At 37.3% G+C, this 18,525-nt stretch overlaps 1 protein-coding gene across 1 annotated transcript in view; it reads right to left on the bottom strand.

Moving 5' to 3' along the window:
- The window catches only part of LOC579498 (pecanex-like protein 1), a 107,739-nt gene that overhangs the window by 59,664 nt on the left and 29,550 nt on the right, over window positions 1-18,525 (bottom strand). Inside the window, exons 3-19 of the mRNA XM_030998327.1 lie at window positions 16,307-16,424; window positions 14,229-14,424; window positions 13,180-13,269; window positions 11,268-12,575; window positions 10,792-10,920; window positions 9,801-9,932; window positions 9,150-9,329; window positions 8,480-8,626; window positions 7,875-7,998; window positions 7,066-7,503; window positions 6,523-6,676; window positions 6,075-6,107; window positions 3,046-3,226; window positions 2,342-2,452; window positions 1,897-1,988; window positions 762-868; window positions 202-310 (exon numbers count right to left, since the gene is read on the bottom strand). Coding sequence (XP_030854187.1) covers window positions 202-310; window positions 762-868; window positions 1,897-1,988; window positions 2,342-2,452; window positions 3,046-3,226; window positions 6,075-6,107; window positions 6,523-6,676; window positions 7,066-7,503; window positions 7,875-7,998; window positions 8,480-8,626; window positions 9,150-9,329; window positions 9,801-9,932; window positions 10,792-10,920; window positions 11,268-12,575; window positions 13,180-13,269; window positions 14,229-14,424; window positions 16,307-16,424 — 3,649 coding nt within the window. The remainder of the gene's footprint in view (window positions 1-201; window positions 311-761; window positions 869-1,896; window positions 1,989-2,341; window positions 2,453-3,045; window positions 3,227-6,074; window positions 6,108-6,522; window positions 6,677-7,065; window positions 7,504-7,874; window positions 7,999-8,479; window positions 8,627-9,149; window positions 9,330-9,800; window positions 9,933-10,791; window positions 10,921-11,267; window positions 12,576-13,179; window positions 13,270-14,228; window positions 14,425-16,306; window positions 16,425-18,525) is intronic.

The raw sequence follows: 18,525 nt of genomic DNA, 5'->3' as shown, positions 1-18,525 counted from the left end.
TCATAAACTATATACACATTCAGGATAAAGAAACTGCTGATTTCTCTCATGTTTAAAATAGTTAAGCATAATTTGTTGATATACATACCTTTTTATTTGCATATACTAGTATGCTCTTGCATTTATTCACATATATCTCCTTGATTTTAACACTATTTAGGCACACCTGAAATGAATGGATAATGAAATGGATGAACTTACCACAGACTTTTTGAGTTTGTCTGGGAGAGGATCTCTGATCTGTTCTTCTTCAGTCTCCTCAGTATTCCCTCTGTGTTCCTCTGGCATTACATGTTCCTTGATGATGGACCTGACAAGTCAATTCAGAATTTAGCATAAAAGACTCTTCATTAGCGAAATGATACCTTGTTACCATTTTGCCTCACTGGAACAAAAAGATTTGGATCCAATTAAAATTTGGATGTGCAGGTTTGCTAAAAGGGCCCCTGTTGCATAAAAAAGTTACTACTGATGATAACTTGGCCATTAATATAAACTACCATGGCAACATCACTCAACAGGCATTCAAGTCAAGGTTACCAGGCAGTTACTATCAATGACAAAGTTAACATCAATGACAAAGTTACCATCAATGACAAAGTTACCATCAATGCTAAGTTTTATGCAGAAAGCCCAGATGAGAACAGTAAAATATAGGGAACAAATATGTCACTAACAAAATGTAATGTAGCTTATAACAGTTATTGTAACTTGCTATAGATAACAGGTTCTTATGAAACATGGCCCTGGTTATTACTTACCATACAACACCAGGATTTGAGGCACTTCTACTGAGATGATAACTGACAGCTACAGCTAACCCACAAAACACAGAGAATAACACATGCTGAGATGAAGCTTCTTCATCCTGAAAAAACAAACACATTATGCCAATTGTTAATTTCCTTTCATAATTCGCTTTTCATTATCTATAATAATAATAATAATAATAATCACATTTATATTGCACTTCATACTACATTTCTAAGTGCTTAACATTGTAAGTATTATTACCCCGATCATTGGATTCATTAGCTAACCCGCACATGAGAGTGCACACACTCTACTCCCTGGGCAGTATTCCAGCCAGGCACCACATTACAAGCACACACATGTTAATCCAACCACATCAATGTTCACATCTTACCGGGTACCCTTTAAGCACCTTGGTAGAGAGTGGCAAACGTAAATCAATGACTTGGAACCGCAAACCATGTGAACCACAGTCTGGTGAAGTATCCACAAGACCACAACACCTCTATATCATCTACCGTACATACAATAATCACCATATATGGACTATAACATATTAAAAATGTTTGAAGGACTTAGGGATCAGCAAGAACAAGTAATACACATTAACTTCTAGAATTTCCATATCAGGTAGTTTGAAGTAAGTGTGTTAAATTCATGTCTAAGGCACCGGATATTTCATCAGGCCCCTGGCTACGTAAGGATGAGCACAAAACATATGGAGTGGATGGAGAGTATGTGCATGTTTTGTTTTGATTTAAACATTTATTCATTGTTATATATTTGTTCTCATTTGCTATGTTATCTTTATATGTATATGTACACATGTTTTTGAATGCTTTTTATATTGATGTAAACTTGGATTGTTAGTCCTTGGACTTTTTGACAAGTCATGAATAAAACCTTATTTGAATCTTGAAAAAATGTGCACTGTTATCTGCTTAACTTTAGGGGCAGCTCAAAGGTTTAGTACAAAAACATTACTACCGGTAAAATAGTAAATTCAAAATGTGATAGTGAAATTAATTTGTAAGACATGAATAGATGTCAGCTGATAACTTGATTACGAATAAAAGTACAGATATGCAGGAAGGTACATTACAGAGTTAGGAAATAAATTATGAAAGAATTGTGTTTACTTACCTGAAGGCCACCATAGGCAAACCCGCATAAAACCAGTACAGCTATTATACTACGGAAGGTGGAGTAGGCAGCAGCTCCCAAACCAGTGGTACCTGGCAAAAAGAATATCAAAGACAAAAACCATTGAGAGTCTAAAACATGATAAAGGAACAAATGATACATATATCCACAAACACCATTTTAACCGTTTCAAATTTCCCCTTGGAATGCACATAAAATTTGCTTCCTTTTGTCAAGGCAAAGTACAACTAAATATCTATGCATCATCAGAGACTAACTAAAATTCCTCTTCCTGCCAAAAACTTGCAGCAGACACACATGGGTAGAATATTTTACTTCTCCACTGTTCATCTAATTGGTAATTGTTACATTACCACTGCCCTTAAATGTAAGAGTCCTGTGCCCCCTCCGCAAGAAACTTGTTTAATCACATATGTAAACTCACCACTGCCACCAAATATGTGAATATCTGCTGTTTCTAGAAGATACATGACAAACGTATTGCACTGAGGGAGAAGACCCACTAGGAAGACCAGAGGAAAGAACAGTATAAACACTGCGGGAAAAAGAAAACAATACACAAGACAATGTGTTAGACCTCAATACAGAAAAAACTTGCCTTTCACTACATACATGTATTGCACTCATATCATGCTCAGTTAAAACAAAGCAAGGATGAAAAATCATGAAGCATTACAAAATGATGTCAATGCAAAACCACTTGCTTTAAAAATAAAAACAATTAAAAGTCAAATGATACATTCATAGCCTCCTTCAATTAAAAAATTTGCTCGGGCAGTGATATTTGTCCCTAAGTATCACACCTCAATTAAGTTAAATGCATTTAATTCCGTATCAAACCATGCCCTTGTCAAAATTCAGAATTATCCTTTTGCAACATCAGGAAAGTGCGACTGCATGTCACATATGCTGTGGTTAAGATGTTGAATGGAGGCCCCGTGTAGAGGAGAGTCACCACCTTTGCACATTGAGAACCCACTACACTATTCGTATAAGAGTAGGGGGGGGCCTGAGTGTGGTGGTCCACCTGCATAACCCTAATCAGTTATACCGGGAGGAGAGACCCGAGAGTCACAGTGATTCATTCGCTTTACCCCTCCCAGGTGAATAATACAAATAATAATTTACCTAATAAAAGATCCCTTGCAAAGATGAGTAACTCAAGAGACGTGAAGGTAAAGTTGTAGAGCTCAAAGAGCGTTCTGTTTCGATGTGGTAGCGTACTGGAGAGATGATCTAGTAGAAGGATCAGGCTACAACATAGGCAGAAGTAGAGCGGTCTACTGTATGCTATCACTGGATTATGACCCTGTATAAAGAGAGTAAAAACAGATTAATAATAATAATAATGTAACTTATATCGCGCCAAATCCACTCTGTGGAGTGCTCAAGGCGCGTGTAAACAGGAAAAAAGATCAAGACTTGAAAAGAAATGTTTTGAGATGAGCTTTGAAAGAATCAGAGGATAAACATTTTTTGATGTCTTCAGGAAGGCCATTCCATAATTTAGGACTAGAGTATGCAAAAGATCTTTCCCCCCACGTTTTGGTAATTTTGGGGGTTACAAGAAAATTGGAAGTGGATGAGCGTAGAGGTCTTGCAGGAGTGTAGTTTTGGATTAGAGAGATAAGGTATTGAGGAGCAGAGCCGTGAACGCAATGAAAGGTGAGCAACAAAATTTTGAAAACAATGCGATCTTTTACTGGGAGCCAGTGTAGCGACTGCAAAACTGGGGAAATGTGGGTACGCTTGGTGGTCAGAGAAACAATACGAGCTGCAGCGTTTTGAAGCTTCTGAAGCTTGGACACTAGATTCTGGGGTAGATTGATTAGGAGGGCATTGGCAAAATCAAGACGGGAGGAAATCAGAGCATGAACTAATTTTTCGGTGGCAGACTTGGACAAATATTTACGAATAAAACCGATATTACGCAAGTGGTACCTTACAGATCTACAAATATTAAGAACTTGGTTAGACATTGTCATATTTGAGTCAAACATAACACCGAGATTGCGACACGTTTGTGACAAGTGAATTATGTGGCCAGAAAATGAAATGCAATTGATATTAACTTTACTAAGCTGTACTTTGGAACCAAATATAAGGAATTCACATTTGTCTAAATTTAATTTCAAGGAATGTGCGAGCAACCAATCAAGAACGTCAGCCATGCAAGATTCAAGGCGATGAACGGCTCGTTCTGCAGCGGCTTGATCTGAATTGAAGGAAATCATAAGTTGAATATCGTCTGCATAAATATGATAATCTATGCCATGTTGTAACAAAACTTGTCGCAATCCAATTAAATAAATTGAGAAAAGAGTGGGCCCGCCCACAGAACCTTGTGGTACTCCACAAGAGAGAGGCAAAGCAACTGATTTGCAACCATTAATACAAACGATCTGAGAGTGGTATGACAGATAAGACTCGAACCATTTGTATGCCTCACCCTTGACACCAAGTGAACTAAGTGTGTTCAAAAGGATAGTGTGATTAACGGTGTCGAAGGCGGAGGACAAGTCTAGCAGCAGGAGAGCAGTTGAGTTACCCCTATCCATCCCTTGCAGGATATAGTTGGACACATTCACAAGCAGTGTTTCCACACTATGATGGGTTCTGTAACCTGACTGGAAAGGGTCGAACAAATTATTGTCCAGAAAATAATCCGAAAGACGAGAAAACACAACCCTTTCAAGAATTTTGAACAAAAACGGTAGGTTTGAAACTGGTCGATAATTTTGGAGGGAATTTCGGTCCAGAGAAGGTTTCTTCAACAACGGAGTAACATGAGCTATTTTCAATGAGGAAGGAACATGTGCCTGCTCTAAACTCAAGTTAATCAAGTAAGAAAGGATGGGAGCGAATGTGGAGGAACAGTCCATTAATAATTTAGTGGGAACAGGGTCTAACTGACATGATTTGGGGGGTAGTTTACGTAAGAGTGACATAATCTCATTGGGGGTAGTAGGTTGTATTACTTCAAAGGAAGAGGAAGTAAGGGGATGGTGTGGTGTTTTGTCAGGTGATAAACTGTCGCAGATGGTCTTGACTTTCGTCTGGAAGAAGTGGATGAATGTAGAGGCCATTTGCTGGCTATCCGTGTGGGCTGGAAGTGGTGGTAACTGTCGACGATTCAGAAGTCGGTTTGCTACTGAGAAGAGCTTTCTTGAATCATTCCGACAGTCTTCAATAAGATCTACAAAGTATGAGCGCTTCGCCTTTTTCACAAGTGAATTTACGAGGTCACGCTGGGCACAGTACAGTTCTTTGTCAGTCTGAAGTCGGCCATTGGCCCTCCATTTCCTCTCCAGTTGTCTACAATGTAGTAAATGTAGTATACCGGAGAGATGATCTAGGAGGATCAAGCTACAACATAGGCAGAAGTAGAGCGGTCTACTGTATGCTATTACTGGATTATGACCCTGTATAAAGAGAGTAAAAACAGATTAAATGTAGCGTACTGGAGAGATGATCTAGTAGGAGGATCAGGCTACAACATAGGCAGAAGTAGAGCGGTCTACTGTATGCTATTACTGGATTATGACCCTGTATAAAGAGAGTAAAAACAGATTAAATGTAGCGTACTGGAGAGATGATCTAGTAGGAGGATCAGGCTACAACATAGGCAGAAGTAGAGCGGTCTACTGTATGCTATTACTGGATTATGACCCTGTATAAAGAGAGTAAAAACAGATTAAATGAAGCATACAGGCAGGATCAAGCTACAACATAGGTAGAAGTAGAGCGGTCTACTGTATGCTATTACTGGACTATGACCCTGTATCAAGAGAGTAAAATGAAGCAACATTTAATCACATACTGTATGTGTGCGCCAAGAGTGCCATTAATGATTATGTTGGCAGAGTTGTGCACAATATAAATGTAGAATTATTATAATTATTATTATTATGTATAACCATATGCAACAGTTCAGACATGTTTATCTATAGAAAAAATAATGAAATCTCCAAAACCCAACATGAAAATTAAATTTGGGAGCATATTGCATTTCCTTCACCTAAATGATGAACTAATTTATTATCATTTGCCAAGATCTTTCAACCAATTTTTTTTCATGTTATCATATTTATTTTTGTCTTCTCAATAAAAAATACATGGCATGTGCTTGTGACAATGAAGAGCATATTAATACTTACATGCATTGGGGAGGCAGCATCTGGTTGAACACTCTGAAATATAAAAGACAAGAACCATAACTACAAATCAATAGTGAGAACTTTACGCCTAATGAGACATTTTCATTCATGAATTAGATAAAAGAACTTCTTATGATCTAATATATTTTTCAGAAAACAGTTACACCTCTGAAATATATAGCTACTTTTCATTTCTGTCATGTAATACCAATAACTAATCTTCACTATTTTCCTATTTGTAATGATTGACTCTGTTAGTTTATTCTGTCTATCTACATTCACAGGTTCCAAAAAGAACTGAATATTTTAAGGCTTTGGTTAAACAAATGGAACATAGCAACTTTTGGCACATGTACAATGTGTGTGATCATATAATAAACACAAAATAATTTGGCAGTCTAGGATTTTAATTGGGTGAATGAATATAAAAATGAAACAAATTATTTACCTTGATAAGAGAGTACTGACAACTTGCTACAATGAGGCAGAACCAGAATAGCCAGAAATCATAAAGGAAACCTTGCGTCATGACAGCAAAGCCAAGGAGGGATACTAGTACTGCTAGGAACACTGCAAACACACTCTCCACCACTGTGCGATTCCTGCATGGAAAGGGTTAAAAGAATGCATTCTCAATGAACTATTTATTACTTAGCATGGAATATACTGGAATGCAACCCACTGGAAATAAGTGTCTAATGAAGTGATACTATTTGCAAAAGGTAAGGAAATTAAGCATTTTTAAAGTTTTGAATCAAATCATCATTTATACAATAAGAAATCTGAATATCTGCCCACAGAGAAAATTGGGTACAACACTGCATCGGTAATCACAAAAATTCCTTAGGAACATTCTAACAAAATTCATCCTACAACTTTGAAGGAGTTAAGAAATTGCAACAGAATCCACTGATTTATTAGGCTGGCATAGAACTGAAGAGACTGTCAAGGCTTGGATAATAACTGTCATTGTATTCTACAGGACACTCACCTGTCAAAGAGAGCCAGGAATGCCAGCCTGTCAAAGCTGACTCGTATTGACCTCCAGGGCAGCACCCAGAAGCGATAGTTATGTAGGACCTTGACCTTGTTGTCCCTATTGCGTATCCACCTTCCCGTGGCCCTGGCTGCCACGGCCGACCTACTCTCCATGCTGTGCATCTCCTCGTACGTACTACTAGAGTCCATGTTAGGGTAGGCATCAAAGAGCCCCGTCAGTGTGGCCTCCCACTGGTGTGGGTCTGTGAGGCGGTCTAGGATGTTCGTGGGCAGCTCCAGATCTATCCCACTGCTGGCTATGCCTTGTCCTCCTCCCACACTGGTACCACCTGCTGATGTGCTGCTGATGGCACGTAAGGCCCGAGGAGGAGGCCTGGGCTTGGGTACGGATATGACGGTGGAGTCTGAATGACAGCTTGAAGTCTCTTCCCTGAAATATATAAAGAATTAAGAAGAAAATAATTCAGGTTATAAAACACAGCATTTCTGAAGGTATACTTTAAAACCAGAAACTTTAAATTTAAATTTCACAGACGGTTCAAATTCAGTATTATGCCACAGAATAGTTGAATCACAACACTAAATTGCAATTTGCGAAATGTTATTGCTATGAAAATGGCTGTCATTAAGGAATCACAAAGTTGTCACAAACAAGTTTCTGGTTTAACAGTACTGTACAGCCCTACATCAAATGACATTACTAGCAAATGATGTCTTCGGTTTTCATCCACAAAGTACTCAATACCATTGAAAACAGTAAATCATTTATTTCATATTTTCTTGTTTTAACCAACCACTTACCATTCATTGCTGGTAGATTCTTTGGGTGGTGAAGGGGAAGCTTCGGGTGACTGGTTCTGATCAGCTTCGACTCTCTGAGCCACTCCTGGACTATTGTCACTGAATGTGTAAGTCATCCAGTTACCTGAGAAAGGACAAAGACACATGATAAAAATAAACTCTGACATTTTCCTGGCTGATCAGTTGAATCCTACCTTACCCACAAGAAAATCCCTCGTGTCAGTTCAACAAATTCTACAAAGAGTTATTTAATTTTCTCTTATACCATTATCCCAAACACAATTTGGGGAATCTTTTCAGTACCAAACCCTTGAAGTTAAGATGCTAACAAAATAAATAATTCTTAAATCCTTCTCATTTTTTATCAATTTTTCATTAAACATTCTGCTAAATGAATCTTAGAGCTAAACAGAACTAGAGAGATCCCTCAAAATCGATTGCAAGAGGCACAACTCTAAACAATTCTTACAAGTTCATTAAAACAACTTTCTAGTGCCATATTGGCAGTATAATATAACAAAATATCCAGTCATGTAATGTTATACCAATGAGAATAGAGACTACCATACCATTAACCCTTAGTCTAGTCCCTTCCAGACACTCACCATGCTCATCTTGGAAGCAGTGTACCGAGCCAGGAGATGTATCGTTATGATTGGTAGCTAGGTACCTGCCCTCTGCCCTAGACAGCATAGTCAAGGCTTGGTTGTGAGGAGATGAGTTGGGGATCATCACTCGGTTTCCTGGCGATTCTACCATGAAGAACACAAAGATGACAATTTAGAACTAGACATAATACTCTGATAATATAGACACCCAATATAACATGGAATAAGGTATTACTATACTTCTAGCATATGAGATTGATAACAAAATTGAAATAAGAGTAAAAATGTGATCATATCACAGTGGATGATGGTTAGTTTTAGAATAATATAAAACAAAAGAGCGCAAGGCCTGCAATATCATCATTCATCATGTGGGGGTTGTAATATAAAGGGAAGTAGTTGGTAACTACAATTCTTTTCATCATGGTCATCATAAGGATACAGACATGAAAGATAGCCCTGTTGAATCTGCATATCATTCCCTTGAATAGTTAAAGCTCAAACTCAATTTTAAGTAAGCACACATGACAGATGAACACTTTTTGAAGAACGTTGTGTTTGAAGAAGTAGTGTTTTTTTCCAATGACTCCACTATCAAAACATATTTGTTAAATGTCAAAATTGTAGAGAAATATGTAAGAAATATGGAAAGAAATGAAAGACAAACCTGTGGAATCAGAGTTATGGCGTCTTGACTTTTCGTCTGATGCATGCCTCTGTCTGGTCTCGTCCTCTGCAGCCGTAGAGCCATGGAAGGTACTTCTATTTCTCACTCTCTGTCGGGATTCACTTGTTGAGCTAACGTATCTGGCTTGCCATCTTCTCCTCCTTCTGAAGTTTGGATTCACTGCACAAAAAAAAAATCAAATGAGTGTGATAATAACCTGACTGCGTTCATGTCTGATACACAGACGTCTAATACACTCACCAATGTAATGCCTTTTGTGTTTCACACTTTAGACATTGACACAATCCTGTTAGATCCCCTCTCCTTCCTCTGTCCCACCTGAGAAACAGATCTTTATAATTATGTTCTCACACAGCCATTAAACTCTTCTTAATGATTCAATGTTCCCTCTGTGTCTATACCACCCTCTCTACCAAGACCAAGCCCACATATTTCTTTTATATCAATCTAAAGTATGAACACCAATTGTTTTGTTGGTCCACTTGCCACACAAAAGTCTTTTACTTGAAAATAAAAATGAGGGATGTGAGCGAGTAGGAACAAAAAAGCTCTGTTTTGTCCCAAGACATACCCTCATGACTTATTACACAAATGGTTGTGTCTTTCAGAATGTTATTGTCTGGATATTACCTGCTCCTTCTAGCTGTGATCTGATGGATTCTTCTCTGAGCATCCTCCTCATCATCTTGCTTAGGAGACGGTTGCTAACAACAGTCCCATCAGGAGCTACATAGGGATCATCATATCGAGCAGAGTCTTCACCTAAAACAAGGTAGGCAGGCGTAACTTATGGTTAACTCAATCAACTATTAGCTACAGATGGAAAGCAATTAATTGAACACTATAGACTCCCTTCTAAATGGGAAGTAAATCAGATTATGATGAGTTATCATTAACGTAAATGATAATAAAGAAATCTAAGAACTCATTCAACGTTATGAATATTAAGGCTGTGCACAACAGTGTAATGAGGTACCCGAGTACACTCCCAGGTTTACAAGCGAATACTCGCATATTCGGACGCCATGTTTTTTAATAATTTTTTTTCAATTTGTTTTGATTTTTTTTCCACCACCATACCATTGGTGCAGTATCCCAGTAACGCTGAAAACGCATGTAATTTTACTTCGAGTTGCAGTTGAAGGCGCCGATTTAATAATAATAATAACAGTAAACAATGCTGTTTTAAAAACCAAAGATGGCAGAATAATCCATTGTCCTCCGAGTCCAAACAGAAATCCAGACATTTGGTCCCAGTTTCAGAGTGGTGAGTTTGACAGTGCTTGAGTTGGGAAACATTTTTACCGACGGTACCATGCCAGCGGCCGCCGCTCTCCCTGGCACGGGTAAGCGTTGGCCTGGCCAATTTTTTTTTTTTTTGCGGCCGAATATTCGGGTACGAGAAATCGTACCCGAGTAGTTGTCAACCGTGCGGGTACTCGAGCATTCGACTACCCATCGCAGCCTTGACGAATATCAATCCATTTCATCAACTCTCAACATAATTTTCCCATCCCATTTTATCACTTGTAATGTTAGCTATATCAAAAAGTATGTGTGAAAATATTATGGTAAGAACCATAAATAGCAAATCTTAATAGTTCTTTGAATATTTCCTTACTTGTACTTCGCTCCACAATTGCCCTACGCTTTGGAATGGCTCCCTCTCTAGCCCTGTCTTGAGATCGATCACTGCTCCTCGTATCAAAGGAGCTTGTGCTTGCTACGTCTTCACTTGGACCTGGCTGACCTGTACAACAAAGCAAAAATATTCAGTCATAATGTTTACAACGATGCATTTGGTAGAAACCAGTAGATTGTGCAGATATTTTCAGAAAGGTTACTTCTGACACATGTATGCAAAATAATAGCACACATCATAAAACCTATCAAGCTCTTAGGCTGTTATTTCACATTAAAAAAGTTTTGTCCCCCCAAAAAAAATCTGCATTGGATTACCTTATCTAGAACATGAAAATTGTTCATGCATAAGAACAACAGAGATAGTCATTATTTTACAAGCACTTCTATTAACTACTTCTCAAAAATAAAGGTCACAGTCTGCTACACCGGAAATATCATTAGATTTTGCCTTACGTCTAAATGAAGATGGGCTACTGCCACTGCTGGGTGTCTCTCCCTCTAGACCAAAAAGCCACTGCAGACCTGTTGAACTTGATGTGCTCCTTGTGCTAGGTGTGGCAGAGGAACCTAGAAATGCAGATCGTTCTGAGATCACAGTGCTATCATCCGATCCTGAGCTTACGCTGGACGATGAAGAGTGACTCCGCAGTCTATGTTCTGGTGTCAAGGTGTTACTTGAGCCACTTTGTCCACTTGTTTCACAGTCATCTACAACAAAACAAGGCAACGGTTCACATGAGCCTCCTTCTGATAACGATACAGAAAGCGGTTGCTTTGGTTCTTCAGTGTGGGTCCCTTTCACATGCACTTCATTATTATTATTCAAGCGATCAGCTGTTGATATAGAACCCGTGTGACGTATTCGTTGTTTGTCTCCCTCTTTGGTCTTTCGTTTTTGTTCCTTGCTACTGTCTCGCTTAGATTTACTACCAACTGTAGATGAGCTTGGGCCACTGGAGTGTCGGCTTTTTCTTGAAGACTGTGCATCGTTCTCCTCCAGCGGGGAGATAGGAACTGTGCTACGGTGCTTTTTCCGCTCAGATTTATCACTGTTAGAATGTTTCTTTGACTTAGTTCCAGTCCCGCCTGCAGCTGCTTCTGCTTTAGCTGATACAGCAGATGAGCTCCCAGGGGAAGGTCCAACTGAAATTACCTTTGGTCCTACCCTAGTCCCATTTGAGCTACGTCTGGGATTCGTAAAACCCCCACTAGTCCTGAAATCAATTATCTTACTCTGATCCAGTCCTGAGTCTGACTCAGACTGTGATCTCCTGATTCTTTTCCCTTTAGTTTTCTTGACATCAATAACCTTTTCTAGGTCACTTTTTTTAGTAGCTGGAGGCTTCTCTTTGATACTTTCCTCCTCGTCTTCCACATCGCTTTTCTTGGCTGATTCGTCACCTGAATGCGATGACTCCTCTCCCTTAACTACTTTCATAGGAGCAAATATCTGATCCATAATTGCGAGTTCATCTTCCCAAGCGAGCTCATCGGCCCTCATCACCCATGGATCGCTCTCCAACGATCTACAAGAAGTCCTCTGATTACGATCTTTCAACTTGGACAAGTCCCTCCCATCCTCATCATCTGTTCGATTGCTTGTGGACACTCCCTGGCTACTAACACTCTTTGAAATACCAGAGCTTTTAGTTCTGTGTTTGCCTGACTTGGCTGAAGATTTTCCCTTGGATGACTTTTGTCTGGCTCTGTCCCGGATGTCATTGGATGAGTCCATATCTTTCCATGGTGCATCTGTTTCGTCTGTTATGAGATCAAGTAAATTGAGATCAAACATTATTTGTTTACAACCAAATTACATTCAATAATACCAATTATACCATATTATCAAATTTTCTCTTTCATTTACTTTCCTTAACGACTTAAGTGTAATTTATTCCATACAAATTTAAATCCAAACTCTATTTGATGTTTATAAAAAATAAAATAAAATATTTTTTGCCAGATGTAAACATTGTGCTTGAATTTATTTATTCCAAGTCAAACCAACATGTACATAAAGATCCATGCATTTGATATTCTCCCTTTATAGATCTGCTTCCCTCCTCTCAATTCCCTATTAAAACATGATCTATTCTCTGTGCCTGCCCTCATTATGCATCGTAAACTGAACATGTCTTTCCATACAATTTTCTAGGATAAAACTGAAGGGAAAGTCGCGAAGTCTTGCATAAAATACCCCTTTTACATAATTGAAGACAATTGTACAAATCTACAAAAAGGTGATCAATGACAACTTTAAGTCTTTAATCCTAAGCAGTTCCATCAAAACAGCATCAACGTCCTAACACTTGATGCCTGAAGTGATTTTTGACAAGCCTGAATTGATCAAGCAGATATCACGTACCGCAGGATTCTAGGAACGATGTGGTCACACAGCGAGGTCTTATTCCTTCCTCTATTGCAATACCAGAGGTATCACTGCCTCCGCCAGCGCCTGTTTGGATATCAAGAATCAAGACCGTTACAATATGAGAGGTAAGAAATGATTATGATGCACGGTACATCAAATTCATATACTGGCTGTGATAATTTAGTTTTTTATTCATTAAAACAATATTACTACTATAATTATAATTACTTGAAAGATATTGCTGATATACTACCCATATTTTTCCATCACATTTCGGAGTACAACCATAGATTCAAATTTTGTGGATAAAAGCAACCATGAACAAACAGGCTATTACAATAATGAATCTGCTTACAGGAAGCACTTTGAAAACAAGTAACAAATTTCATAATCTAACCTTCTTAAAATGTTAACAAGCTAGAAAAAAATAAAGAGGCCCACCTTTCAAAAAACATTGACATCAAATATAACAAGTCAACGCAAAACGTAGCATCCCCTCGCAGGGTACAAATGCCCTACATACATCAGAACAAGTTACCTCCATTGGACTATATTATTATATTACTAGGCAAGGAAGTTAACCACATTTTCACGTATATAATTTGGTTGTTTTTGCATATTAAATGAGCTATGACCTTTCACCTTTGACCTACATACTCTGAAATTGAACTTAGGCTGTACATGTATTTTGATACCATGTACCTTCATATTGAATTTCGTTAAAATTTGTAGAACATTACTCAAGTTATTGAATGGAAACCAGATTTGCATATTTAATTAGCTATGACCTTTGACCTATATACTCTGAAATTGAACTTAGGCTGTGTTTTGATACCCTTCAGGAAACCAAATTCGTTACAGACGCACGGACACACGCACGTACAGACGCATGGACGGAAGGAAGGACGGAAGGAAGGACGGACGGCAGCGTTACTATAACCCCTCCGACTTCGTCAGCGAGGGGATAACAAAAAATAAACAAAAATGTAAACAATTCCAATAACTCAGTGACTGCAAAAATTTGCATACAGTATTAGTATTACCTTGGAGTTTAGAGTCATCTGAAAGGGACTGATCATTGCTATCGAGCCCATCATCACTGGTAGGACTGCTCTCCCTGTGACCCCTTTCAATGGCGCTCAGGGCCTGTAGAAGGGTCTCCTCCCATGCTGATCGGTCCTTTCTCTGAGAGTGTACCTCTACCTCAATGTTACCATTACCAGAGGCACCATCCACATTCTGTCATATAACAATTGGGGGTGAAAGTGTTAGCTCATGAAGGCAAAATGGGATCATTCAACCGTTTATATTTATTATTGTGGAAGAGTGAATAAAAAGTTAAGTTACAATGAGAAATGACCCTGCAGCCTTGTTTATACATGATGTGGTAAACTGTCTTATAATTGTCTTATATTGTCTTATATTATAACAAATATTTTATTTCAATTAAAAATATTTGAGTGAGAAGAAATCCTGCTTAAAATCTGTGTGTTATAAGAGACATAAATGTGTAGTGTACCACATTTCAATTTGTTTAATGTTTCATTTCATTTTGCTGCAGTTTTTTTTTTTTGGACCAGTTTACCACACCTGCTTCATGAAACCTTTGAGTGTATTATTACATACACAAGCATGTAAATGTACATGTACTTCCCTGCTTGCCCCATCTATGATGAATAAAGCTCTTCTCAAGTAGGTTGGGACCAGACTTTGAATGAAAATGTGGATGTGCATATCCTTTGCATTAGATTCACCCTATCCAAGCAATTATTGTGATTTGAGAGACAAGCAAAGAGAATGTGCATGCATTTCCAACTCATTAGCTTTGAGTTTGAGGTGCAGGGTCCTTGGTCTGCTCTCAACCCACATACTTGTACATGCAGGCTGTAAGAATGGATCTACCGGTATGCCACCTACATGTTCTAACTATGATTGAAAAAGGTCTTACAAATTCTTATTAACCATGCAAACTATTAAAAAAAGCACAACAACAAAGTCCCAAATTGTTTTGATCATCATTATTTAGTTCAAAGATTTATACTTCATTCAGAATTTGTTTACATCTTGGTATCTATTGAATGGATTATGTTTTCTTGACCAAGTTATTTTTTCCATCTCATACAAGAGCTGACAACAATCTTCAAGGATTTCAAAATCCAATTTTGAATAATAATCTAGAGATCTTTGCTAACCATGTAAATAACCAATCAAGATAAATATGTCAAACCCACATGCAAATGTATGGCAAAACTCATACATGTCATAATTTTTATATATTTTAGGCTATGTGATGTACAGTATGTATGATAATGATATACATGTTATTCAATGTTGGGTAATACATCACTGCTTCCTTCAATCAAGCGTAATGTGAATGGTCATTAGCCTAATTTTGTTTGCCATTTCTACTGATGTTTACAGCTACACATGTACATGCAACATGAAATGTTTTGTGTATAACTAATGTACATGTATGAATTGTATAAATGCAGCTACTGTACATCGCTGTGCATTATATGCATTGTATGCATGCACATCTACATGTACATTTATTACGTATGAATACCCAATATGTAGTCGGGGCTTTGTAATCATTTATCGTTCAAGTTTGGTGGCATAAAAAACATGTAATAGTTTACTGTTGTGATCATACATACGTAGATTCCATATAAAAGTTTTATTTTTCAGATCTAGTTATTTCATACAGTACAAGGTCTGTTCAAGGGTAACATCATAAAAGTATTCATACATGTTCATAGGGCAAATTTCAAAACCAAAAACGGTTGAATACAAGTAGACCTTTTAGAATTCAGAACGACTACAACATTCTAGAAATATTCCACTAATACACCTACAAGCAGAGCCCTGTGTTTACTAACAACAAACATCTTACAGAAAAGTTTGTAAAGAGCCATTCATACAGAATAACAAAGGCCTAATATATAGCAAGCAGCATGTATAAATACATGTTTCAAGTATCATTTAGCATTAATGTTTTCTTTCTTTTTCCTGGAGAAAAATGCCTCAAAATAGTATAACAGGTGAGATACACTAGAAGCAACAATCTTTTTGTTGCAAAATTCAGATTCTTAAAGATATACATAATAGAAATGTCTATTACCACTTTGGTGCTTTTATTGGAAGATGCGGTCCTGCTTCTAGTCCTGCTGGATACTCCTGAGTGATAGTTAGGACGATTGGAGTTGAGTTCTACCATCTCAATAGCATCACTGTCCTCACTAGAACAGGTTTTAAAAAAGGAGAACAAAATGAAAAGGTAAATATGGCTTTATGATAGATGAAGATGGGACAGAAAAAAAGTGACGAAACCAGATGAAATATGTAGTACAATAATACATGATAGATGGGGTGGATGTCAGCAGATATCCTCAGGAAGAAATGTATTGAAATGTGATGAATAGCATGGTAACAAATCATAATGTGACAATACACATACATGTAGGAGATTGATATCTGAATAATTCAATTAATCTAAAAAGGTACAATAATGGTACTGCCGTCCTTGGAATGGTAATAAAATGACTCAGAAAATGCAAATGGATTCCCCCCCCCCCTTTTTTTTCAGCTACAGCTATTCATCTTTTTGTTTTCTCTTTCAGACTGAGCAATTCAGATTTTCTTTGAGTCTGGCAGTCCTGACTACTGAGTAAATAACATACCCAGAGCAAAAAGTGGTGATCTTCTGAGGAGCACATACAGAAATACTCTACACAAGACTCAGCACTGTGTATATCTGCAAGTCATGATTAGCCCATTTCAGCTAAAGTAATTAGCCTTTGAACATGCGCAGGTTAAAAGAGTGTGACATCATGAACGTGTATAAATATTCAGACATGTTCTACATGCACATAGGTGTCTCCACTTTATGAGTATGCTACATTCGTGTAGAGCAATCATTTTCTTTTTTAATTTATACATAACATTTAACATAATTATAAGTTACAACTTACATCACCGGAAACCCTTAAGTATTAAATAACTAAACTAGTAAACTTTCATTCCCCCCCCCCCCTGAATAATTAAATGAGCTTACATACATGTATGTATGTACATATACATGTACATGTATGTTTCTTTGACCTTGGTTATTATTTTTATCTATAACATTATTTTATTTTAGATTGATTATATGCATTTGAAGTACATTAACTATGCATATAATGATTGTACTACCGGTATACATTTTTAAGCAAGAAAATCAACTTGAATATCAATATTTTAGTGTACATGTATGTACATGTACAATAAACATGTACAATAACTGTACAAGTTTCAATTTGCTATAAGAAATCCAGTTTGGTCATAACGTTGCTTGCATTACACTGTAATACTACATGTAGTAACCTTTAAATATGTGCAAGAAGGAAATCATATCAAGTTTACATTTCCTCAATATGTACACCTGTAGGTAAATGTACAAAACTGTATAGTACCCTCAACTAAGATATTTGATGAATTAAAACCTAACCAATCCAAAGTTCTAAACATTTTGCATAATATCCTGCTTCTTTAATGCAATACCATGGAACACAAGTACAGTACATGTACATTGTAAGTCTGAAAAGAAAAATTGAAAAATTCTTTTACTCAATACCATGTTTATTCAAGAGTGAAAACCAGACAAATCTAAATACAGAAAACAGTCTGTAAAGTGATGACGTCTGATGCCTGCCAAGCTCATAATACTTTATAATGAAACCTTCCATGTTCAAGCTTGTTATGATTCTGAATCTCCAGAATCAATACATTTTTGTCGCCTACTGAAAAGAGGAAGAAAAATGTCTTCTCCTGCCATCCATTCAAGATGATCGCTCAAGCTTGTAAAAATCAGTAAGTGCATAATAGATGAATGTCCATGGATGTGTATGCTCCTACAAGCACACAGTGCCAAATATGTTTTGATATTCACGGTATCCCCGTTAATAGGGTGTGAACCCCTGGGGACACTGAATGAACTGAATTGCAATCACAAAGAGAGACAGAAATGATGAATAATTTAATTACACATGCTGTACATGTATATATTATATTGTCAAAACATGAAAAGCTGTACCCTACTACCTTTTATACTGGGTTTGGTGAAATCAATGCTGATTCAATCATTCATTTAAATCATTATTCTTATTTTTGAAGGACATTTACCAATTTAATTTTTTAATTTGACATTCTGTTTAAGTGGTCATAAAATTATCCAACAAAGTACATTGCTTCAAAGTTCAAATGCCAGTCTTCCCACTTTATCTTTTTTTTCCAATACTCTAATACACTTTATGGTAGAGTTTTTTAAACACAATAAACACATCTTTGAGATTGGGTCCA

This window comes from Strongylocentrotus purpuratus, unplaced genomic scaffold (assembly GCF_000002235.5).
Source record: "Strongylocentrotus purpuratus isolate Spur 01 unplaced genomic scaffold, Spur_5.0 spur5_scaffold_5, whole genome shotgun sequence".
In the NCBI taxonomy this organism is placed as follows: Eukaryota; Metazoa; Echinodermata; class Echinoidea; order Camarodonta; family Strongylocentrotidae; genus Strongylocentrotus; species Strongylocentrotus purpuratus.
The sequence above is the reverse complement of the archived record's forward strand: the minus strand, read 5'-3'. Positions and strand labels throughout refer to the sequence as shown.